Source organism: Lampetra fluviatilis, chromosome 50 (assembly GCF_964198595.1).
Source record: "Lampetra fluviatilis chromosome 50, kcLamFluv1.1, whole genome shotgun sequence".
NCBI lineage: Eukaryota > Metazoa > Chordata > Hyperoartia > Petromyzontiformes > Petromyzontidae > Lampetra > Lampetra fluviatilis.
The window spans coordinates 1,948,552-1,974,949 of record NC_136324.1 but is presented as its reverse complement, the minus strand read 5'-3'; the positions used below and the strand labels follow the sequence as shown (position 1 = coordinate 1,974,949).

The 26,398-nt window shown below is 46.8% G+C and overlaps 1 protein-coding gene across 3 annotated transcripts in view; it reads left to right on the top strand.

Annotated features, from left to right (window-relative positions):
• The window catches only part of LOC144948610 (dystrophin-like), a 639,922-nt gene that overhangs the window by 279,039 nt on the left and 334,485 nt on the right, over window positions 1-26,398 (top strand). For all 3 annotated transcript variants that reach the window (XM_078878206.1, XM_078878207.1, XM_078878208.1), the window contains 5 exons: window positions 7,551-7,712; window positions 9,024-9,122; window positions 13,001-13,174; window positions 16,251-16,406; window positions 20,915-21,085. In XM_078878206.1, the coding sequence (XP_078734332.1) occupies window positions 7,551-7,712; window positions 9,024-9,122; window positions 13,001-13,174; window positions 16,251-16,406; window positions 20,915-21,085 (762 nt within the window). The remainder of the gene's footprint in view (window positions 1-7,550; window positions 7,713-9,023; window positions 9,123-13,000; window positions 13,175-16,250; window positions 16,407-20,914; window positions 21,086-26,398) is intronic.

Genomic DNA, 26,398 nt, shown 5'->3' with positions numbered 1-26,398 from the left:
CACAGTAGGGGGCGATGTTGCCACTAGTGTGTAATTCCAATCGAGTAAATTGCAGTGGAATTTTTTTTTCAAAAACTCACGAAATATTGACCTTGGCGCCGAGATAAAGTGGGCCTACTTTCTTTGAATGGCGTCAACAAGCTCTTTAACATCCACTGTGAGGAAAGCTCTCATAATACAGGTTTTCTTGGGCTAGATCGCGTAAATATATAAATGTGTCGTTAAACCCGCCACCACACGACACAGCCAACTAGTAAGGTTTGTCACGTAACTTGCCAATTCGTTTCTAGTACAGCACTAGCCGGTGTGTTGAAGAGCAAAACTCACAACATTTACAATCTGAGTACGATGTTTCACCAGTCATTACAACTCGCATCATCAGGCGGACAGACAGATTTGTGGAGAAATCCTCCAGTTTTGTTCCATAAATAGAGGGGTAGATGTAATGACGTCACCTGGGAGCCCTTCACGTGCGAAGGGGCGGGGGAGGATTAATGAATGCGTACAAATTACAATGGGTGTCCATTGACGGTTGGGTTACTCACATGGTAATCAACATACACATTGTTGCACATTGCATGCATATTGTTCTTGTGCCTCTTTCTGTTTGCGTGCACTAAAATAGCAGTCCCTGTGATTGTCTGCGTCCACATGAGAGGTCTGCGATAAAGCGGCAAAATCGCTACCGCAGGGCCATGCCGCCACCAGATTCCTCACCACTCTCCAGTAGCCACAACTTGCCAACACACCGGATTGTGGTTGGGGGTGCACCGCTTCATGCCATACGCCACCGCGCGGTGTGACCCACCGCCGGCCGTGCGGTGTGAAGCACCGCTGACCGCCCACGATAGGTGGCAACAACAAGGGGGACCGCGGCGACAATTCAGAAGTGCAGCCGCTCATCGGGGTTCCCCAGGCACACAAAGGCTGAGAGCCATGTGTTGCGTAGTCATGGAGATAAGCTGCCTGTATTAAGCACTGGCTGCATTGAGGCATTGTGCAGACACACATGTAAAATTTCCGTCCACTGTGACTCACGGAGTAGCTATGTTTTTCTTGGGAGATGCTCCATGTACACGCACAGCCCTTCCCTGATAATTCCGCTGCTGGTTCAAGGGCCTCTGTGCGCTGTGGAGGTCGTGTGGGGTCAAGCGATCGTATTCACCATTCTGGTCACTCGAGTGGGTTAGTGAAGGTGGGGTGCGTGAGTCAAGGAAACATTGAAAAGTGCTGCACAACAATTAATTTTTGCCTGTCTGCCATCTGCTTCCCATCTCTTTTGCTGCTGCCCATCTCATTATCCAGGCTCAGCGTTTCATCAGCTTCCAAGATTTGGCATATTCTGGGTAAAACTAAACAAAATGTTTTTTTTACCAGGTAAGGCCCACTGAGCTTAAAAGTGTTTTCTATTCAGAAGCAACCTGGCCACAAATGGTAGCTTAATGAAGTGGGTTATTACGTGGAAATTTATAGCAGCCAAATACTATGAACGCTTGATGTTGATTATAAATGTGGAGGAAAAAAACGGACGACCCTGAGAAAAATCTACGCTTCCACGGAGAGAGAGAGAGACATGCAAACTCCAAATATACAGGCGTCAGGGTCGGGATCGAACCCACACTTTCTGTGTCCCAGGCAAGGTAGTTAACATCTCACCACCGTGATTTGGTCACCAAATCCCTCCCCCCGCCACCGTGATTTGGTCACCAAATCACGGTGGCGGGGGGATTTGGGGAGTTGAGGCTACATGACATGCAACTGCGCAGTGTTTCATTTAGCCAGCGACGTTTCTGTCATTTGTTTTTACACGAACATTACTATTTCTTTTCATAATGATTCTTTTTTAGAAGGGTCCTGCCAAGTTATTTTTTTAAGTAGGCCGTGGGGAGGCGATGATTGCGTTCTGTAATCCCAAATGAGTAATTTGCGAGTAATTTTCCACATTCGAAAAAACAAACAAACGTGATGCTGGCGCAGACAATGGCCTGCCCTTGTTGTTGTTTACATCTTAAGAATGACGTCACGGGATCTTTAATGTCCCACTGTGAAGCAGACGGCGCGTGTATTTTTAGGGGTTATACACCCAAAGTATTAATCAGAGCGACCGCTGGATTCGAACCCTGAACCTCAGCAACAAGCAGCGAATGCGCTCTTGCTAGGCGATGTCACCGGCCCTTCATCTAGTCAACGTCATCCTGTAGGATTTTAGTCAAGTATTGGTTTGTGGATTTCAATTATCCATTCTGTTATTCTTGTTGACTAAAGCAGTACAACAATTTAGTCCACTCGGTTATTCAATGTTGCTGTGAGGCGGGTGTACTCCATCCCCCCCTCTCCTGCCCGGTATTATCAGGTCAGCCAATCACTGAACTCAGTAATCATGCATATATTGTCACTAATAATTTTAGTTTTTTCCTTCATTTCACTGCAGTCTTCAATAACAATATTGCAGTCTTCGTCTTCATTCAGACTCGTCTATTTTGTCTCATGATAGTCAGGTCGGGCTTCGGCCTTTGGTTGGGGCAAGCCGTTGCCATTGTCATCGGTGACGATTTTTCATCTAACTCACAGCCACCGTCGCCTCGTGTTGAAACAAAAGCCTTGGTCCGTACATTTTCTTCGTTACTGATTTCACGAGGAAAATTAACAGGGGTGGAAAATTGGCTTCGTGTCTGCGTTCTGAATTCCTTGTTGGACCTATTGTGCTTCAAAGCTGATAATCCCCATTTAATCGGAGCCAGGTCACTGGAGGGAAGGCAAGTGGGTTAACCCCAACTTCGAGAGAAAGGTTTCACTTGGTCGGAAAATAACAAAAGTTTGTGCAATCGGCAGTCGGAGAAAAAAATTAGCACGCTTTGGTGGTGGTCTAAAATCATTTGTTTGCAGCCTAATAGGTTTGTTATCTTTTTATTCATGAGAATATCAAGGCTTTGTGGTTTGTAGTTTGGGTTTAATTGTCTGGACAATTATGTTTAGATGAGAATTACAGTCCCAACAGTCTGGATAGACAGTTAACCCTTAAAAGTGGCTACATGTCAACAGCAGTGCAAATTGCCAAAGTGTGTTTTAAATACTTGCCCATTTCTCTTTTGATACTTATATATAATATACATTTCCAAATTTCAGTAAGCTCTTTGAATTAAAAATACACGAAAGCAAACAATTATTATTTAATTTTCGATTTAAAGCTTTCGTGACTGCAGGGATTCATATTCTTGGTTCTTTCGGTAAAGTCACGTAGAAGGGAAATAATAAAATAATAAAAATAAAACAATAACATTCTCACGACGTTTCGACTGCAACACAAGCAATCATCATCAGTGATTGCTAAGCCAGAATCCATCTTAAGTTGCCTCTGTGGCAGCAGCTACATTGGAGAAACCAAACGACATGTCTCGGACCGCATACGTGAACACAAAGAAGACCTAAAACACGGTAGGACCACCACCTCAGCCGTGGTAGACCACTGTTACATTTCAGTGGGCTCACATGACATTGACTTCTCCAAGACAGAGGTTCTCTGCAAGCCATCTGGCTACCATGAGAGATTCGTTCATGAGGCTATCCACATATACAAACACAGACAATTTCAACCGAGAAGATGGATTCTGGCTTAGCAATCATTGGAAGGATTTGATAAACCATTTCAGGTCTTAATTGATTGTGTTCACGTTTACGGTGACTTTCAGACCGCATTCCATTCTCTTTCTCTCCCCCCTCCTCCGTTGCGAGCATAGATGGACTCGTCCGTCTGAACAACCACCAGTTGCTGTCCGTGGTGCTGACGTAAAGAAAAAACCGCCACTTTTTTCAAATTTTCTTGCTGTGATTTCACACCTAATGGTGATTGCTTGTGTTGCAATCGAAACGTCGTGAGAATTGAATTGGTTTATTTTTATTATTTTATTTTTTCCCTTCTACGTGACTTTACCGAAAGAACCAAGAATATAAATGATTATTTAGCGAAGAAATAATATCAACTTGACGAACATTGCGCGGTTAACCTTGCGTAACGTTACGTTTACAAGACCATACGTAGTACGGAGGCCTCATGCTTAATTTCTAAAAATGTTTCTCTTCAGAGCTTTTCTAAAATCCTCCCGGAGGGATTTGCCGCTGGATTACAGATACGACACGTATCCTTGCTCACCACTTCCATCCCGAGCGAAGAGTGTTGCCGTCCCGTGAGTTGGCAACGTAGAGAGATGGCGAGCAGGTTTTACACCTCCCCCGCAGCTTTGCAGAGATAAGTTTAGCCAAAGCCTTCGGTCCCGATTACGCAAGGCGCAAAGACATGTCGCGGTACAGTGCAGGCACAGAGGGCGGCAGGGAACCGTTACACGGACGAGCGTTCCGTCTGGAGCTCGTGACGATCCAGCAGCGTTTGTTTGTTGTTATTGTGTCGGCTTTCTGGAACGATGCCTCGAGCGTCAGCGGAGTGTGCCGAAGGTTTTTGAACTTGTGTGTGTGTCACGCTGACATGGACGCTGGGTTTGGTTTTACAAGAATTCCGCTGACATGCAGCTCCGATGTGCAGGTAAAAGACCGGCTCATGCAAGTGTGGTTCAAGTTGTCGGCCAGTAGTGCCTAATAAGCCCGCAGGCTATGCAGAGCGATTCTCTCTGCAGCATACTATTGTGTGTGTGCGCGGTTAGAGTTAGTGTGTTAATTACGTGTGGGAAACAGTGGCGCAGTATTCTATGATTTGGCCAACCTGAGTTTAATCCCCGTTCAAGGCCATGAGTGCAAATTATTGTTGTGGTTATCAGTGGCAAGTGGTTTCTGAACCTGTTGTGGGCCTCTGCTATATTCGGTCTAAAATGCGTACCTGGCGTGGCCTGTGAACATCAACCCTGGGGATACAAAGGTGGATGGGCGTGGTATCGGCTACACCGTTCCTCTCCTGCTCCCTCCCTATCTTAACCGCACTCACCCCTACAATCTAAATGGCCATACAAAAGGGGATCTTTGTCAGCTATATAAGGATTTGCACATTGAGCTCGCTATGAAGGCAGTCGTCATAAATTACCACTTTGTAGACCAACCATGTTGCTCGGAAATTGTTGAAGGCGATGATGACGATGACGACTACAGCGATGATGTATCCTGTCCGAGAGGGCAGGAAGGCGTTCTACAAGCATCCTGAAAAGTAACGCCTATTCCTCACGGTCACATCTCTGCACGCTTTCCTAGCATTAAATTGAACGCTTCGATTTGGCAATCAATTAAAACAGCGGAATGGTCGAGCTTATATTACCGCGCGTGTAATGCCCCCTTGTGCAATAAATCCTACTGATGCTGCATTGTATATTATTACATGCGCCTAATTAATATTTGCCTCGGGGGCGGAGGGTTCACCTGTGTGTGCGTGTCTGCGTGTGTACCGACCCGGGTTCGATTGCCGCTCACGGCCAACACCATTGACGATTGTCTGAACCGGTCCTCGGCCTCCCCTAGGTCGACTCGGCCTCAAATAAGTACCTGGTGCGTTGTGTAAACGTGGTGGTGGCCAACCACCCACTGTTTGACGTGTCGGCCTTCATAGGTGCTCACCAACAGCACTTTCTCCTCTAGTCTGTTAAGTCTCTATGGGGGGGTGGGGGGGTGTCTTTATGTCCGTGTAGCCTGATTCAATAGCCATGGCTGAGTGTATTGCCTAATGGGCGATGTGCTCCAAGTATGACTAACATCTAAGTACGTAACATTGATCGTCGCCTTGCTGTGTAATATTGTCGGTATAAACTGCTAAGCTCCTTAAGGAATGAGCAGGGAAAAAACGTCGATGGTAAAGAATGAGGGATAGCAAGAACCTCCCTGCGTGTTAGCTATGCAATGGTTTACCTCCCTAAATTAATGATTATTTTGTATCAGTTGTCACAATTCTTCGTGAAGATTTGATTCAGGAAATCATCATTTTACGTCCCTTTTTTTACTGTCTCGTTTGTTTCTTGTTTGTTATATCCCAGTTATATAGTTTGGTTCACTTAATTAACCTAAATAGGACGTTGGCATATAATTTGCACATCGTTGCATTATTTAATTTACACGCGCGTTGTGAATGTAAGGAGCTATACAATAAGCACATAAATAAAGAAGGCTGTCTGGTGGAGGCCAATCAGTTTGGAAGACAGTGGTTATATTATCAGACGAAGTTTTGTTTGCATGTTCACCACAATATTGCATGGTTAATGCAGACTTGATTCCTTGCAAAAGGTTTCTATTTGGTGTTTGAACATCTGTTTTATTGCCAGAAGGGGTAAACCTATTCTTATTATTCATAATCTGTAGGATTGCATATGTGTATATATACAGCTTTTCTCCACATAATTCCTCAGTTTAAGTTTGTTTGATTCAAGAGATCAGAATCGACTTTAATTGTAAAAGTGACCATAATCACAAACATGAAGAATAAACTACACCAATTAAGTGAATAGAAATCGGAACAACAACTGTTAAAATGACAGAACACAGAGTCTGAGAACCCTCCACCAATGAATATTGTCTCATTTGAAAGCTGAGAATATGGCCAAAACTCTGAATAAAGATGACCTTTGACCCAATCATTCATCTTGTTGGACCCTGGCCCTGCTTTTATGAACTCTATTGTTTACAATAGCTCAGCGACTGATGTGAGCCCATTCAAAATCGGAGAGGCAAAATGCAACATTGATGCTCAAGGGTCCTTTCACAATGTTGTATAAAGTAGTGAGTGAGTGGTGAAGGTCAAGTGAGTTGATAACTTGTGAGAGGCGAGGGTCAGGTGAGTTCATGACTGATGAGTTGTGAGTGTGTCGGGGGAGTGGTGAATGTCCGATGACAGCAGTGGCATGTCAGTGGTAATGGTCATTTATAGGCATTCAATTTTTTGGGCATTTCGAATCAATTCGAATGTCGTCGCTTAAAAACTCATCTAAATACAAGTGCCTGTTTTGCATAGGGGCAGTCTGACAGCTGCCACGGTGCTGAAAATACAAACCTATATATAATACAGGCTCGTGTTTTGAGCGCGGCATTTAAAAAAAGGAACTCAAAGGAGGCGCTTTTCTCATTTGTTTCTGCAACCACTTCCAGGATTTCGTCAACTTGATTCCAATCCACGTCGTCCGCGACCACCCGAGCCAAAGTCGTAGCCCCCTCGATTGATGGCAATCGGTGAACGGACGCGTCGTCGCGAGCCCTGCTTCGTGTCGCACCGCACCGCAGAGCCGCCCAGCGGCGCGTCGCTCAGTCCCAGCAGCGGCGCGGTGGAGCGGCGGCGTCGTGGTTAGCGCGCCGCGCTATGAACCCCCCCCCCCACCCGAGTTCGATTCCCGCTCGCGCCCAACGCCAGTGACGATTTTCTGTACCGGTCCTGGGCCATCCCCTAGGTCCACCCGGCAGCAAGTGAGCACCCGGTGCGTTGCGTGAACGTCGCCGCTGGGGAGTGGCCAAACCCACCCCCTCGCGTGCCGCGCCGGCCTTCGTCGGTGCTCGCCAAGAGCGCTTGCCCCCCCGACACAGTCTGTCGAGGCCACGCGGGGGAAACTCTTCTGCCTGTCGTCTTTGTCCAGGCCGCCAAGCGCCGCGGCGCTCTGTCCCAGCTGCAGCACGACCGGCAGGAGACGGACCGCGCGCTCCGCACCGTCGCGGACGGCCTCTCCGAGCTCGACCGTCAGCTCGCCAAGCACCTGGCCGACAAGGTGGATGCGCTGCAAGTCCCGCAGGAGGCGCAGGTGAGCGCCACGCACCGCTGCGGCGACAGTGCCAAGCGGCAGCGCATTTTTGTTGCCGCTGTTGTGCGGACTTGTGCGTTTCGAGACCGTCGGCCAGCCTGATTAATACTGCGGGTACATTAACCGTGAGTACGGTAAAGGCGCGATGTTACACGGCTCGTCACGCCGCGCATCCGGATAAACCGCGGGTCAAGTCAAGTCCCCCGAATAAAGCATAAAATAAATATCACGTTAACCGGGTGGCAATGAATGAGGATGCACGCAAGGAAATGTGGCAAATCGTGCGTGTGCACGCACAATGGTGTCCACGTGCATACCCGCGCGTGTCCACGTGCACGCACGCGCGCACGTGCTTTGGATAGTGGGTTCTCTAACACACTCGAGTTCCTTCCACACACAACACAAACACTCGCAAGGGGTTGGCTGAACATGCCACGTAGGGCTTTCCTGAATACTCAACTCTCTCTGTACGTTTGAATTGACAGCAGTAATCACATCAGAGTAACAAACTTAATAAGAAGCACAGCGTCGTTGTATTATATTCCTGCAGAGGGCAGCACAGCCGAAATATCGCACTTGCATATTTTAGTACTCTTCTTATTGATGAATACAAATTTTGCGTAATGTTTGTGATGATGTATCTTACAAGCTGGTTCCGCGGTGGGTCTATTGCTGAAACAGTTATCATGGCTCCACTCCCGAGTGACAGAGAAAACTGGGTCAGATGCCTGGGATGTGCTTTGTTCAGTGCTGAAGAAAGTGGCTCGATGGAGGAGATAGCCAGGACATAGCAACGGCTCTCTTGCTGTGCCGGCCTTATTTGTAGCACCAACAGAACGTGCGCACACCCAGAAAAAGGGTGGCTAAACTTAATTGAACGGCAAACAAGGACTGGATTCTAATGTTTTGCCACTGCGTGTCCGAATCTATCTCTGTGGAGCCGTAATTATATGCGCAGGAGCCTAAGTCGGCGGGCTTCAGCGCGCTGAGCCAGGACCGATCATGCCAGGGTTAAGTTTCCAATTATTGTGGGAGCTCAGCCACTGAAAGAAATCAATGGGATGCCGCAGCCCCCTTATCTGCCTTGCTGCTGCCCCGAGGCTCCTGCTCAGTTGCAGCCCACGTGCCTCCGAATATATTGCCCCGGTACCTGACATTTAATACGCGTGCGAAGGAATGGCGGATCTGTGCCGGGCACGGCACAGTCGCCGCTAATGCACTTTTACGTGGAGACCTTGAAAGCTCGGCTGTCTCTGGTGGACGTTGTTGGTCAGTCGCGGTCTTGCGTTGTGTTTTTTTTGCACCGTGCAGAGAATTCAGACGGCTCTCAAGACGTACGAACTGAGCCTTCAGCAGCTCGGAGCAGAGGGTCGCTCTCCACGCCTCAAGGGCCAGCTGGAATCTACGCAGGTGAGGATAGGGCGGTGAGTTTTTATTTGGTCCGCGTTTGAAATTTGATTCAAGCTGTGGTACAGGCACCGTGTCACAAGGTGTCGAAACGTCAAGGGATGAAGCTGAACATTCAGAACTCTCGCAGAGCAAGTCCGTCGCCAGCCTGTGTTTTAGAACGGCCTGCAAAAAGCAGACATCACAGAACTAATTCTAGATTGGAAGCTTTCGTGACTGCAAGGATTCATATTCTTGGGTTTTTTCGGTAAAGTCACGTAGGTAAAAAATGTAAATTAATAAAAGTAAAATAAAATAAAAAGTAAAATAAAAATCACGACGTTTCGGAGGCAACACAAGCTTCCGTCTTCAGGTGGAACCGTCACAGCACGCTTGCTGTATCAAGTAAATGAGAGATTCCAAGAATCTTGATACAGCTATCGTGCTGTGACGGTTCCACCTGAAGACGGAAGCTTGTGTTGCCTCCGAAACGTCGTGATTTTTATTTTATTTTACTTTTATTAATTTTAATTTTTTACCTACGTGACTTTACCGAAAAAACCAAGAATATCACAGAAGTACTTCTGAGATCCCTTTAAATGATGACCTCTTATCCACACACTATGAGATCCGTGGAAGCAGCTTTGACAGATTTACTAAAATCCATTCAAACGATGATCTCCCTTGTGCCCTGCTAACACAGAGATGTTTAAAGTGTTTGGAATTACTGTGAGGTCATTGGTGATGAGTTTGAGACTATAGTGCCATTGCTTGACAACTTGGTCGAATCACAGGTGCCTGAAAAACGGATTGGAACCCAGGTTTTCAGTGGCGTTGGCTCAGTGCTGTGACAACTCACCCCAATTTTGCTATTTATTTAAAGTTGCTGCAAGGAACAGTCTGGTCTCGAGTTAACTGGTTCATCAACATATTTTAAGCAATCACTGTTGCACCACCGTAACATATTCACACGTTGACGGCACTTCCTGACGTGCGAAGTTGACACATATAGCTTCGTTCTTGAAGCGCAATGTACTTTACATTTTGTTTCCCATTAACCAGTTTCTTGATTGCTTTCACCGTGCAAGGAGTCACACAATATAACAATAATTTCACTTTTACATAACATTGTAATAAAATAGCACTATATTACACTCGGAGGCATACAAACCATTGAATGTAATTGTATCTCATCAGCCAGTGAGATTGGTAGCCCATTCAAACTCATTGTAGCATCACAGCGAGAAATATCTTTTTTTGTTTTATTCTTTAATAGTTGTGAAAGTATTTTTTCTTCCATTATTACACTTTTAATCATATTGCTGTTTGAAGAAACTGCAAAAAGTTGAACGCGTTTTGCATAATTCATAAACGGGAATGAAAAGAATTATTTTAAACATCTCCGTGTTTTATTTGTTTTAACCCTTCGTTCCTTGGCAGGCAAATATAAATATTTTATTCAAAACGAAAATGTAATAAATCTTTCCCATTTATCACATTTGGGAATTGAGCCGGTGGTGCAATGATAAAACACACTGCGCTATGAACGCAGCTGCCCCGAGTTAAATTCCCGGCCATGGCTAATATCAGTGCCGAGTGAGAGCTGAACAGACCCCGGTGCACAGTTGCATACAATTGGTGTCAGTGAAAAAAACTGTCTTAATCGACACTGATTAAAATAGGAGCTCGGGGAATATTGTTCTCATGTTGTTTTATGGAACAGGCCTCTAACCTCTACGAAGGCCTCCAGAGCTTCTTCTAGTAGAGGCCCTTCCACCAGCAGTGTCACGAGCAAGAAATTGCAGTGCTGCGCCTTTACTCGGCCTCCCTGCATCACCAGTTGGCACCGAGGAGTGCTGTGTTGATGCAACAACGCTGAGACGACTTGACTCAAAGGCAATGAAGTCCACCTCTTTTAGAGAATGTTGCAAGGTTGACTTAACATGCATAAGTACGTGTTTATAGTTCGTTGGTGTTCCATTAAACTCCGTTTTCCTTCGTGAATATGAAAGAGCATAGCACGACCTGGGTGTGATAAGCAGGCAGTGCGTTTCCTTTAAGCCTTTAATCAGCAAGAGTGAGAATTTGAGAGACCCATGGAAGCTGTTGAATGTTGTAATGAGCAGCTTTGGGGACTGCATGTATTATAACGTGCACTTTGAAGATTAAAGATTCACATACCGTCTCTGTGTTGTGAAGCCAAATATCTTAAAGATATGGACACAGCGCCCCTCAGGAATGCTCTGAGCATCTTTTGACTTGAATAATGAGAGCGGCATTGGCAGTGTGTGTGTGTGCTTAGGCGTGCGATGATGATTTTGTACTCAAGATTAGCAAGCAAACCACCCATCCAGTGGCGTGCGTAATCTGTATTTTGCCGTGACCCGGTTTCAAGGTCATGTATGAGTTAACGTGACGGTGATACAAATGGAACAACCAATGTCGCTTACGAAAGTGTAGGATGCCATCTGTCAGTGCCATGTATGTGTATTCTACATAGGGCAAGTTGTAAGCAAATTTACAAATTTTTTACTTTTATTACCAGATAAGGCACACTGAGCTATGTAGCTCTTATTAAGAAGCAACCTGGCCGCAAACCATAGCTTAGCGAGAGTGGCTTATCACGTGGAAATGTATAGCAGCCAACTACTCAAAGCGCATGTTTATAAATGTGGAGGGAAAAATGGGAGGACCCATAGTAAAATCCACGCGACCACAGGAAGAACACACAAACTCCATAATATGGAAGCGTCCCGGTCGGGATCGAACCCACAACCTCCTGTTTACTAGGCAAGATAGTTAACATCTCGCCACCGTGGCGCCTTAATGTATGTAATGTATGGAATGAAAGAGGTCTTCGCTAAATTATTTATTGCCACCACCACGCATCCACCACGCGACCACTTGCGCTCACGTGAAAGGCACTGAGAAATAAGAAGAAACATGGACACGAATTTTTATTAATATCGACTCCATTAACCCGAGAGTTGGTAAACTAAGTGCCTCGTGGTGCGAGCTGTTTTTTGGCACGGGTAACAGTGTTGCGCCTATTCTTGGTTCTTTCGGTAAAGTCACGTAGAAGGGAAATGATAAAATGAAATAAAAATATTATGTTTACATATTCTTATTTTATTATTTCCTTTCTACGTGACTTTACCGAAAGAACCAAGAATATGAATCCCTGCAGTCACGAAAGCTTTAAATCGAAGTGTTGTGCCTGTTAAAAATTACACATTGCTGTTTTCAAACGGAATTGTACTTGGCGCATATAACAATAATGATGATGAACATGCCTTGCCACTCCATGACAATGACGGAATTTGTCTGACCATACTTCATCGTGCAAATAAGGTTGGTGAAGGGTTACCCAGGAGAGGTTTCAGGGAATTGAAGTTCAGGTCGTTAGGTTCATAGTGCAGCGCCTGTGGTTCGTCAGTAAAGGTTGTTAAAGGCTTTGGGGGGGGGTGCGATGGGGAGAATTGGGGGGTGAGGGGTGTGGGGTGTGTAAGAATCCAGACTGGTCCTGATGTCATTCGCTTGCCTCTAATGTTCTCCATGGCATGGAAATGAAACTCCCAGGCCATGGTTTTACAGATTCGTTTCACAGTGCGTAAACAACCATGGCTCCAACCATTTCATAGGATAAAACAACATAATATCGGCATGCAAAACAGATTTTCCTTTTATACATCTGACAACTGAATTTGTTTGGTCTGGTCAACTGGTTCAACGGGCTTACGACAGAAATTTGGCTTGGTCATTACGTGGCATAGCCCAAATTTGTTTTATTATTGGCTGCGAAAGCATACGTTTTCAATAATAATAATAACAACAACTTTACGGTAGCTTTTTTGTTTTAAACGATTTGTTGACTCGCGTGACTGGCTGCGTTTGCATCACAGAAAAAGCTGGGGCACGTGGAGACAAAATTCCGTCTCTTCCAAAAGCCGGTGGACTTTGACCGGCGCGTGACGGAGTGCCGGCGCATCTTGACGGACGTGAACTCGGAGGTGCCGCTCGTGAAAGTGTCGAGTGCCGAGCCGGAGGGAACCCAGGCCCAGCTGGAGCACTGCATGGTAAGTGGTGGTGCTGCACTACGATTGGCGATCGTGTGATGTATCACGCTAAATATATAATAATAAATAATGAATAATGACATTTATAACGCGCCAGATTTTGCAGACAAGTCAACAACTCAGAGGCGCGGAAACCAAGTTCACGGCTGCTCGAAAGCCCTGACCCCAAACAGATAGAGGCCTCAGATATTTCTTGAAAGTCAGAGTGCATTTGATGTTGCGGATGTTGCAAAGGGATAGAGGATTCCACACCGAGGGGGCGACAGCAGAGAACCGACGTGAGGCTGTAACAGTTTGAGACCTTTGTGTCTGAAGTGGATTTTGAGTGACACTGTGCAGGTACAGGTACGAGTGCAGCCCCGCAATACGTGCTCACGCCACTGTTGCCGGAAGGGCCTCCCTTGTTAGAGAGTTCGAGAAGCGCACTTCCGCGCAGGGTGTTTGGTGACGGTGGCTAGATGTTTACTGGCTCTACTGGCATGCAGTAGGTCGTGGGTTTGATCTTGACCCTGACGCCTGCTCTATATTTGAAGTTTGTATGTTCTCACTGGGTCCTCCGGGTTTTCCCCTCTGACATTTAGAATCGACGTGCATTGAGAATATTTGGCTGCTATACATTTCCGCGTGATAAGCCACTTTGTTGAGCTATCATTTGTGGCCAGGTCACTTCTGAAAAAGAGCTATACAGCTCAGTGGGCCTGGCAAAAGAAAATAGTTTAATACTCTTCCATGCTGGCGAGATATTTAGAAAGAGGTGGGAGTGCCCACACTTTGCCTCACTGCACGCGACCTGCCGCTGATGCGCTAACTGTGGTGTTGTAGATATTTGTGCCGCTGGGTGAACAGAGACGGAGGGGGGGATTTAATAAACTTGCATCATTGTTTCGACTACCTCGCCCGGAGATTGAATTGAACCGGTGACCTCTGGACTGCATGTGCTGTGCCGTGATCGTCACACCGCGATTGAATTGTATACTGTAAGATCCACAATGATCCTGTTGTCCATTTTCATAGATACAGTCATATTGCGATGATCGATTGTTCTTCGAAAATTGTTTATTTCCTGGCAAACGAATTAACAAACTTGATCTTTAGCAATTCAATTAATGTTTTACCAAATGTTTTCCGAATAATTGACGGAGTGACGATTATTTGGTCGTTTTCATAATTATATTAATTGTTATTATTAGGTCATAATGACGATGATGATAGTTTAAGTGTTTGCTTATTTAGGGTCACAGGCAGCATGTGCATTGTAAGTGTTTTTGGTCGTAATGCCTAGAAGACTTTTTTGGCAGGTTCACTTTGCGTGATTTTCAGTTTTAATTTTTTGAACGTAATATTCACTTGCAATAGCAGCGCTGCAAGAAACACACCGGCAGTACGATAAAGATACTTGATACAGCTATCGTGCTGTGACTGTTCCACCTGAAGACGGACGCTTGTGTTGCCTCCGAAACGTCGTGATTTTTATTTTATTTTTATTTTACTTTTATAAATTTTTATTTTTTACCTACGTGACTTTACCGAAAAAACCTAAGAATATGAATCCTTGCAGTCACGAAAGCTTCAAATCTAGAATTCAAATCTAGAAAAGATACGAAATACAGAGCTGTGGGAATCCGATACCGCAACGACGAACGTCACGTCGTGAAATCCGACATCATTGTACGGCACCTTCGATGAGCACGGTTGGCTACACACGGTGCGAAAGAAGTTCAACATACGCACGTACGTACGTATGCACGTCATCACCGGCCATCTCGGTAAACGGCCGCGGCATCTCTCTCGCGAGGATTTAGTGTCACGCTCCACTCGGGCCGAAGAGTACTGGGCGTGACATCGTCCCCCCCCCCCCCACCTACGTTAATGGAGTAAAACAGTTTTCGCCAAAACTTTTAATGACTTGGGTACGCTTTTAATGGGGTAAAGTGTTTGCTGACCTGCCCCCACGCTGGCATTGTTGCAGTTAAGTTGTCGCAAATGTGCTCGGGGAGCATGGGACGCGCTCGCGTGTGGAACGAGTGTCCGTATCGTACAAGCGATGTTGAGCTGGAACAAAATAAACTGCACTCATTAAAATACTTAATGAATGTTGACAGTTGACAAATGTTTTAATCCGAATTGCTGTTGTATGGTACACGTTGCTGTGGGGCTGTGTGTGTCAGGTATCCGTACTAAATAATTATCACTGGGTTTGTTCTTTGTTTCCTTGCAAAAGGTCTCCTTGTTTCAGTTAAAGAGCTTTGAAAATCATTATGAATGATGGAACAAAATCTTAATATTTCCCACAAATAAATGTATTCCATATACATGCATTCGCAAAAAATATCATATGTTTATAAAATTAATGCATTTAGGTAGTACTGAATGAGGAAACATTCATCATTCATATAATTTGATATTTAAAATCCGAGCTAGACTATGCTTCACTCAACTGGTTAGGCCAAGTTGGAGGTTCTACGAGCACTCTCAGATCTCACTCGTCACTTGCGTTGTCTGAGGCAAGGAATCGGACCTCGTGTGCCTGGGATTAATATCGCACCGTACAAACATCTCAATAAAGCCGCTGTGCTCTTTAATCATTTCTCCTTAAGTCCATTTACAAACCGAGTGTTTGTAACACAGAACCTGTTCGACTTGCGTGAATAACCGTCTGGCGTATAAAACTAAACTAAAACTAAACTATTTAAAATGTTACCAGGTAAGGCCCACTGAGCTATGTAGCTCTTTTTCAGAAGCGACTTGGCCACAAATGATATCTCAACGAAGTGGCTTATCATCACGTGGACATTTATCGCAGCCAAATACTCTAAACGCGTGTTGTTGATTCTAAACGTGGAGGGAAAAACCGGAGGACCCGGAGAAAAATCCACGCAACCACGGAAAGAGAGGCATCCGCACTGCAAATATAGAGCATGCGTCAGGGTCAAGATTGCACCCGCGTCCTCCTGTATACCAGGCGAGGTAGTTAACATCTCGTCACAGCGACGCGTATTGCTGACGGGCCGGGGTGGTGAGGAGGGGGGGGGACAAACGCTCTCACGGAACTCTCCCTCTTTATTTCACCGCGCAGCAATTGTACAAGACGCTGAGCGAGGTGAAGACCGAGGTGGAGGCGGTGATCAAGACCGGGCGGCAGATCGTGCAGAAGCAGCACACGGAAGACCCCCAGGAGCTAGACGAGCGGCTCACCTCCCTCAAGCTGCTCTACAATGATCTGGGCGCCCAGGTAACAATCGCCGTCCTCCCGGGTTCACGGCCGTTGTGGTTGTTGCCGTTGCTGATGTTGTTACGGTTGCGCCCGCAACTCTTTAGATTGTTTAGATTATTTTGCCGCTATAAATGAGCCACTTGGTTGAGCTACCGTTTGTGGGCAGGTCACTTCTGAAAAAGAAGAAGCTAATCGCTCGGTGGGCTTTACCTGGTAAAATTAAAATTGTTTAGTTTTATTTGTATTTTTTGGGGAATTGATTACCTTTCCTATACTTTGCACTCGTTTAGTGTTTTTGTATTGTTGTAACGTTCTGACCTGCCCCTACTGGACATCTGTGAAAAAGAGCTTCATAGCTCATCAGATTCCTCCAGTATAAATACATATTCTGATTCTATGGTCCAGAGCGTCCGTGACAGAGTAAAAAAAAAAAACGAATTACGTAACGTCCTTGATGAGGTGTCATTTATGAAGCCATTGAAGAGAAAAAAAAATGCACGGCTGGAATTACACCAAACTGTATATTGCCCACCTCATCTAAATACCCAATATAGAACTCTCCACCATCAAAGTCGTCAGCTTTGGTCAATCTGCTGCTGGACTAATGGCTCCCCATGCTTCTGCCATATCACGATTCTGCGATGCAATAATACGGCGAGTAGCTCCACGTGTGCCGATTTCATTGCTCCATCTCCTCTGCGAGCGTGTTCTTGGACGCATTCCGTTCTTTGCCTGCCACCGTGAGTTCTCCCTCTGACACCGATGGAGAGCACGCTCGGGTACCCATAATGCTGTGTGTGCACCTCTACAAGTGTTCATATCATCGCGAGCAATATGCAACAAACCAGTGCATGTAAATATACTGCTGAATGACGGCCTTCCCCCACTTTGTCGGTCATATGGGGGTCTATTGACCATACCTCACCACACTGGTTAGTTTGGGGGGGCCGGGATCAGTTCAGATATCACCCACCATAAATGTTAGCCATGACTAGGAATCAAACTTAGGCCACCGAGCTCAAAGCACAATGTGCGAAGCATTGCTGCACCACCAATTCGCTGACTACGCTCTAACTTGTGCTCTAGAGAAAGCCTTTGCTGTTAGAACTGATGTCCGTGCCACGTTACAAGCTTAGCTGTTTGTGCATATGTACAAGCGCATGCACCAAAGATGTAACGGAGGTGCTCATTCATTTCGTTCATCTCCCCGTGCTACACCTGTAGGTGCCAATGTGTCACATTTAAGCATGAACAATGTTTTGTTTACACATTACTGAGTCCACCGTGCATGAAAGTATAATTATACTGTAGTGGGGATTTCAAAATGTACGGGTTTGTTTATCCCAGGTTTTGACACAAGCTGGATATGCTCGTATTGTTCCGCCGAAGCCTTTGAAGCTGTCGGTCGTGTCACAATGATTTACAAGAGTTGTCTTTATTTTTCGCAATTTTTTTTAGTGTTTTTCTTTTAATATTTCGTCCCTTTGGACCTAATTAAAGTGAATCTCAACACACTTTCTGACAAAACAACAACAAAAACCTATTCACCAAGGATACAAACACACACACACACACAAAATGTGCTGCTGTATGGGTTTCTCAGAAACAACGGCATTATTATAATGATGTTGTGGTTGACTAATTGCACGTCTGGAAATTCATCAGCACCCAAAGGTGAGAAGCGGAACGAATATTGGCAGCAAGGAAGTTAATTACAGGATTTTTTGGCTACTGGGGTCTGACTATCGATGGTGCTACCGATGGGACCACAATTTTCAGAATTAGTGCTGCATCTCACACGGAACAGTGTGTTTGAACGTGCTCTCTCCCTCTTATTAAGTACTCAGGGAAAATGCATGCTCTGAGTAAACAGTAGATGGGGCACTTGGCGCATGAATGGGAACACACTTGCGAAAGCACCGCCAATCATCACGAGTGCTCGCACTGAGTTGCGAACCGAACACGCGAGACACGTTGCACTCGTTGCAGATACGCGTCCAAACAAGTCAAAGACACCCTCGCAGCAGCCGCCGCTTTTGGCTAAACCCTCCAACAAACGCGGTGGTTACCGCATTGCACGGCGCTTTCAGATGTGCTTCTGCGGCCGTCTGAAACGCTCTTCTTTTCGATATTAGGAAGCCATTGGGGCTATGCACTTTTAGATGTAGATTGAAAACTAATTTCGTTAGAACTGCTCTTTGTGTTTAGTTTGTTGTCCTTCCTCCGGACCCCTGATTAGCACGGTTGGCTACGCACGGTGCGAAATAAGTTCAACAAACAAACATACATTCATACGTTCCGTGCTGGCTGGCCTTAATAGGTGCTCGCTAACAGCACTTACCCCAACAGTCTGGAGACTATATGGGGGACCTTTCTTGCCAGTGTCAAAGTAAAATAATAGTTTTTACCCTTTCTTGCAATAAAACAGGAGGTGTTAAGATGTTCAAACACCAAACAGAAACCTTCTGCAAGGATTCATGTCTGCAATAACCACAAATACTTGTGGCGAACATGCAAACAAAAACATGCTCTGGTAATATATATTTGATGTTTGAACATCTTAACACCTGTTTTATTGCCAGAAAGGGTAAAACCTATTCTTATTTCCGGGGGATCTTTATCTTTGTTCAACATACTATACACATGAGCTCCGAAGGCACTGCTTATCTCCTTTTTACATCCCAGAGCCAGTGGTGGCAATGCCAGTTTATGGCAGAGGTCGCAACCGGGTACCCGATACCCGTACCCTACCCGATACCCGGCTACCCGTACCCGGCCAGGTACGGGTACGGGTAGCCGTTTGCGACCCTGGTGCGGCCGGGTACGGGTACGGGTAAGGAATTAAAACCCGTTTGCGACCTCTGGTTCATGGACCCTGGAGATTTGATGGTGGGCTGAGTGAAACTCCCAACCAGGATTTGAACTTGCAAGCTTCCGACTGATATTCGCTCGCTCTTCCGAGCGAGCCGCCGCCTGGCAGACAGACGCACAACGTCGGGTATCCAACTCTCTGGCGACGGAGGTGTGTGTAGGTGCGGTGCTTGACCAGGTCAGATATGTGAGCTTCCTGTTTATAATTGTCAGTTAGAAAAAAAGCGATGCGCAAAAAATGCTTCAAATATGTGGAGGAGAACAAATGCTGGGCTTTAGAAGTAAGTGTGGCAAAGCACGATTGAGATGTATGAAAAAGTCAGATTTGTAAAAAACATTTATATAAAATGACAGTTGCAACCGCACACAATGGCTGTGCCTCGATATGAACACTCGAGTTGTGCATGAAGCAGTATCGCAGTGGCTCTCGCAACATTGCTGAACCTAAGCGTGTGTTTGTTTAGCCGATGCAGTGGTCACATACGGCCCGCCTCCCTATCAATCGCCAATGACCCTAGATCTCCAGATGGTTCTGTCATGCAGCGTAGTTTTCCAGCCTTGCAATGTCGCTTTTTAATGTTTTACAATACCAGTGCCTGCACGTTTAGAATAACAGTAAACATGTGGTTGGCCACAGACACCAAACGTACGTGTTTAAGTGATGTCCTTGGGCAGATGGAACATTTTTGAGTCCCACTTTGTCGGAGGTCTTGACCGGTTTTTCTACACAGAGATCGGTATCTATTATAGGAATATGGAATTGTCCAATACACTTAGAGATAACCACAATCCAACACTCAGTTGAGTATTGTGACACTTTCACGCTGTTATTTTTTTCAAAAGTCTTTGGGAGTTATAAAACAACAACCAGAACCAGTAATTTAAGGCAGTTTACGCCACATTGCCGATGCTGAAATCACCGAGAGTGCACGACGGTCTCGTCACATCTCGGAAGCTAAGCAGGTTTGAGCATGGAGAGTGAACGGGTGGACGACCCACCAGCATGCTGCCGTGCTACGTTGTGAGCCGACAGAGGCAGTGCATAAACATCCATTGTTGTACTGTACCATGATCCAACATCTGTGCTGCCCGCCTCCACCAACGCACACTGACGAGTATGGTGCAGTATGGTGCAGTATGGTGAAGTAATCATCTACAACCCGCAAAGTACGGCGAAGCCCTCGTCCAGCAGTGGATGGACAAGGGGGGCTGTATGTGGACACGCGCACGCACGCACGCACGCACGTGTTAGTGCACGCAGGCACGTGCGCACATTTTGAAAAGTGCATTTTTTGACACCGAGCTTTGGGCTTATCTGCCAAACTGCCGTGGAATTAAGTGGCTGGTGGTGACGTCGGGCGCCGGGTGATAATAATTCGCCTCGCGGGGAGTGTGGATCGCGATTAAATCCACCGGACCCACGGCTCGGGAAATCGCACAAAACCTAGCAAAGCCACGGGGCGCACGTCACCCACCTCGGATCGCACGGAGAGAGCCGCTCCTTCGCCCCGCGGTTCGACCCGCAATTTCGATACGCACGGCCCTCATCCAGCAGTGGACCGACGAAATGTCTCGCACAGGCGCCGCGCTTGCCGCGGGCCCGTGTGCCTGTCGCCTCGTCGTGTGATTCTCGGTGGCGTGGCGGCGCGTACCAGGTGACCGACAGCAAGAGCGATCTGGAGAAGGCGCTCAAGCTGGCGCGCAAGCTGCGGAAGGAGATCGCCGCCCTCACCGATTGGCTGGCGGCCACCGACTCGGAGCTGACGCGCCGCTCCGCCGTGGACGGAATGCCCGAGAGCCTGGAGACGGAGCTCGCCTGGAGTCAGGTGAGGGGGCGTGGGGTCGGGGGGGGGGCTCGCAAACGCGCCCATTCGATGGTTTGTGAGCCAGAATGGATTGGGTTTTTTCTTTTTTTTTTTGGGCCTTGCCTTCACTGTGCCCGCCTTTTGTGTTCTTTTTGGTTTGTTCTATCTCTTTTATTCCTGTAACCCAAAGGGTTTTCTATGCTTCCTATGCTTAGTGTGTTGTCCGGCTGGGCAGCACTGTGGCTCAATGCTCATCTTGCAGTCCGTGGGGCTTGGGTTCAAATCATGGTCAAGGGTCAGCTCCATCCACAGTCTTTCTGGGTTCAGTAAAATCGGCACTTATTTGCAATGATAAAGAAAGATGAACACCACTATAGGATCGCTGAAAAGTATTCGCAAGCATTGGGACACTTTATTTCGGTGCTGAAGTCGGACGCGTTAAAATCATCACTCGCGCCTGAAAGCGAGACCCCATGTCACTCAATAATCCAATCCCTCCACTGCCTGCCAATCCTTTCCTGGACACATTTCAATATCGCACCCATCATCTGCAGCGTTCTCCGTGGATTCTTCCCTGTCTACCTCTCCCCTCTCATCCCCGCCCTAGTCTGCTCCAGCAATGAAAGCTTTCCATCAAAGCCTTCGGTCAACCTCCGGTTATCACGGTTGGCTACGTACGGTGCGAACGAAGTTCAACATACATGCAGACAACCTTCACTCAGTGGGCAGTCTCTCATTCTCCTCTGCTACCCCCTTAGTGTACATTTGTACCCCCACAGCGATCCCTGCTGTTGACTCCCTGTCCATTTCCAAGTCCAGGATTAAAGGCCTACCTTTTCTCCCCTTTCCTATGATCGAGTGGCTTCTCTTTATGAAACAAATACGGCCTGCTGTTTTTTGCAGGGCATCTTGAGATGTGGTCGCATTAGACACCCCGTATGAATCCAAATTGTAATTTTATTATGTAGCTGCCGCTCTGGCGTCTGGTGAACATTACCAGCTGGCAGTGGCAATGCAGAGTGATGCATTGGAAAGGAAATGTAAACCCGACGTTGCTGAAAAGACATTGCCTTCCGCCTTTATAAATATTTAACACTTCATTTGCGAAGCTTGGAATCTGCTGGGGAAAAAAAAAATTAAAGCAGCTTGGTTGTATAACTCTCACGTACGGTGCACATAACAACGTTAATTTAGTCAGAATGTATTATTTTAGTCGGAGGCTTAGTCTAGTCGATGACAACATGTGGAATTCTCGTCAAGTCTTAGCCTCTGGATTACATTCAGTCACTCTCTTAACCTTTTCCCGTTCCGAGACCTCTGCAAGTTGCAGGGTGGGTGTCCGGTTCACCGCTGAATCTCGGAACGCGCAACGCAGTTCAGTGCTAATTTTATTTAGAGAGGCGTAGTGCCGCTGTTTTTAGAAACATTGTACTCACCGCAGAGAACCGTAGTGATACGACCGCACGCTATGATAGCTGGTGCCAAACTGTTCGGAAGAAAATCGGAAGAAAAAAACTGATGACGTACACGTACATCATCGGAATGGGAAACAGTTAACCCGGTCGACTAAAGCGGTCCAACATTTAGTCCATTGAGTTATTAAATGTTGGTGCGAGGGCTGTGCAATTCCTCCCCCCTCCCCATATTATAAGATCATCCAATCGGTGAACTCGGTAAAACTTTTCACATGCAGGCAAATTACAATCTTCGGTGCTCCTCGGTGCGCTGCAGTCTCTAATAACGCCACTAAAATTGCCTTCGTTGCGAGTCGTGAATCGCGCGTCGTCGCAGTCGGTCGCGCCTGGGTCCATCGTGACGTTGTCTTAAATCGTCGTCGTCACGCTCGGCGACGTCCACTCGCTTTTCGTCATCGTTGGCGGAAAAGGAACCACTCAACCACTTTTGTTGATTCCCGTTTTCTCACTGTTATTCGCGAACAAAATTAATAACGGCATGTAATCAGAGGCGTCGCCCGGTTATACTTGGCTGACCTGCAAAAACAATTAATGTAAAATAATTATCCTACACATTAGCGAGGTGCAATTGCGAAGTAACAGATTGTTGTTGCGATATCTGTTGACAAAAAAAAAACACCTTTACATTGTTATAGGGCAATATCAGCCAGGCATGTTTGAATCCTTAGGAAAAAGTCCCTGGGGTATAGTCGCAACACATGTTAATTAAACCTAAACTAGGTCAACAATGCAATTAGCATGTACGTTTCATTTGAGTTGCGTCGAAATCTCGTGTTATTGTGCACGCATGTACCAATGCTGCGAGCTATATTAGGCAACCACAGCGAGCGGGGTAATGTGAACTTTGAATTTAATGGTGTAATTAATCAAAAAATAGTTCATGAATGTCAGCGCGGTTGCAGCGGTTGTGTAGCCCCTTCTGCCTGATAAGGTTTGTCTCCTTCGGCTACAGGCCTCATAAAGTTACGGGAAAAAATGTCCCACTCTCCCAAATCCTCTCTGTGGGGTTTCGTCATGGACGCATTATGTTAAATTGCGGTCTGTGATAGAAAGGAAGTGGGTGGGGGGGGAAATCTCTTTTTCCTTGGCTGGACTAATTTGATTTGAGTGAAGCAAAGTGTTTCGGGGAAAGTTTGTAATTACCTGAAAGCGGCACGTGAATTGAGGGCAGTGGGGGAGGGCTGGTAATGAGAACTAATTGAAGTTGTCGAGAAGAAATATGGCTGGAAATAAATTCACTTTACCTGTGCTCCGTAATGAGTCAGATTGATAGCTATATCTGCTAAGGTGTCTGTGCCGGGAAGGTAGCCACGAGCCCACGGTGTAACGATATACACAAACACACAAACATGTGTGTGTGTTTGTGTGTGCGCGTATGTACAACATCCCACGTCGGAGAATGAGGAGGCTTACCGCGGCCTTCGTTCGGAGGTCTGGAGAGGCGTGTGGCAGTGTGTAAAGATGAGTGGTGGTCGTGGGTTGATGAGGAGATGGAAAATGCCTGAGTAGCTTGCGATCACAAATCACTCTTTACTGAAAAAAATATAGTAACCGCACCACATCTATTGCCATTTTTACGGGAAACAATGGTGATCTGATCTCCAACCCCCAAGAACGCCTGCAGGTTTGCTGAGCATTTCTCCGAGGTCTTGGGGAGGAGAAATCCCTCAGCCCAGATAATATTTGAGCAAATAGCCTTTAAGTGGCTGGCTGATGTGCCACCTTTTGAGGAAGTACAGAGAGCGATCCAGTATGATGCCAGGAAAAGCGCCGGGCAGAGATGATCTCCCAAGCGGACTGCTAGGGGAGGGTAGCGATTATGTGCATGCTGCCCTTTATAACGTTATTACAACTGTCAGGATCACAGCATAGGTTCCACAGGATTGGAAGGATGATGGTGGTCCCCGCCTTCTAGAAGAGGGACCGTCGGTAAAGGTCCTGGCAAGGATTTTTCAACATTGCCTTAGCAAGCACGCTGAGGGGAGGCTTGCGGAGCCCCAATGTGGTTTCAGGCCGGGGCGGTACTCCACAAACACCATATTCTGTGTCTGTCTGCTACGGCAGAGGTGAAGGGAATTTCAAATGGACCTACAGCCCTGCTTTATTGACCTGGTCAAGGTCTTTGATACCATCATCAACAGGTCAGGGCTCTGGGATGTTCTTCGTGCTTTCAGGGTCTCTGACTCTCTACTCACAATCATTAAGGACCTTCGTAATGGTGGGCAGGCCCGGGTGAAGTTGCATAGCCGTGAGTCAAGCGCCATTCCCTATTGACCTTGCGGTGCAACGGGCATGTCCTCTGGCTCTTACAATCTGAAACATCTTTTACCACGTTCAAAAAGCTTTCCGTTGGCTGTACTAGAGGAATTTCCATCCGGTACACATACAATGGGAACCTGTTCAATGCCCGGGTGAGGTCAATAGATTACTTCCTATTGGTCAACTGTGTTATGTGTGATGATGATCTGGGAATTTCTACTCACTCTGAGAAGTAATTGGAGATTTTGCTGCTCTTGAAAGATATGGACACCATCCATCAGTGAGCTACCTCAGGCAGGCGAGGCTGTATTTGCTCGGTTATGATGCCCCAATGCCCAAACTACTGCACACCCAGGCAGCTTCTGTTTGGCTAGATATGGGGGGTTAAATGGGCACAGCATGGGCTACAGAAGAGATGGGCTGATTGCTGGTACCAGCGGTGTCAAAATAGGCCTCTGTGGAGAAGTCCCATTAAGGATGATACTGGGCAGTTGGAGGTAGTCGCCCTCCAACAATAGCTGAGGGCAGAGGAGCGATGCTCACAACAACCAACAGAGCTCCGGCTGGCTCAAACGCAGGAAATTGGCTTAGTAGGGAGCACAGCTGGTGCATCTACCAATCGTCTCAGTCAACCCACGGCACCCGGGTCTGTCCCATGACCCTCCTGTCAGCGATCCTTCAACACTTCACATGGTGCCAACGTGCAACCTAGCCTGGCACAAGGGCTGTGGCGACGTCACCACCGCTTCGTGGCGAACGGCGGCTGTTGTTGAATGTACTCTGGCAGGCTTGTACAGTACCTCGGTTAGGCCTGTGGGTGGTGATGGGGACGGTTCCCCTGGGGGTTGTCATGTTCTTGGGGGAGGTAGGGCGGCACCCAGGATGGAGAGGTGGGATGTTGGGGGAGGGGTCCATCGCCTAACCAGGGGTCCTTCCACCGGTTATGTACAAAATAATTCTCGGCTCTTTTCAATACAATTGTGTCTGTCGGTCATAGGAGGTGCTTGACCATACTTCAGCAACCTGGTTGCTACGGGTTGTTAAAGGGAGGGCATTGCCGCGGCCGCAGATCGAGCTCAGGTTGCCGGGTCCAGGGCGCATTGTCGCCAACTTCTACGCCCAACGCTCTACACTCGAATGACCACGTACGGGAGTTGAACCAGCACCTTGGGTTGTAAACTAAGCTTGGGTGGCAATTTACGACTCACAATGCAACCCACCTCGCCAAATTCCTATCTAGAGACACCAAGCTGCCTCCATCTAAACGTCGCGTTAGGCTGACGCAGGCCCCTAATGACTTTGCCGTTGGTGGCTCGTTAACAAAACGACCGACGCTGTGAATTCGGCGTGAAGAGGACTTGCTTTCTCTTGGGTCATTGACCTTGCACGGTGCTGGGTATCTCTGCCTGAAGGGGTCATTAGAGTGGGGAGAGACAGAGGCAGATGACAGATGATGATTTTGATTGGAGCGTCGACCTCTTGATGCCTTGAGGTGCTGTGACATTCAGTTTGATGCGGGCGGTGGAGGGGGGGTGGAACTCTCTCCCCCCCCCCGCCCCGAATTTCACTTTCTAAAATAGTGTTTTTAACGCAAATTATT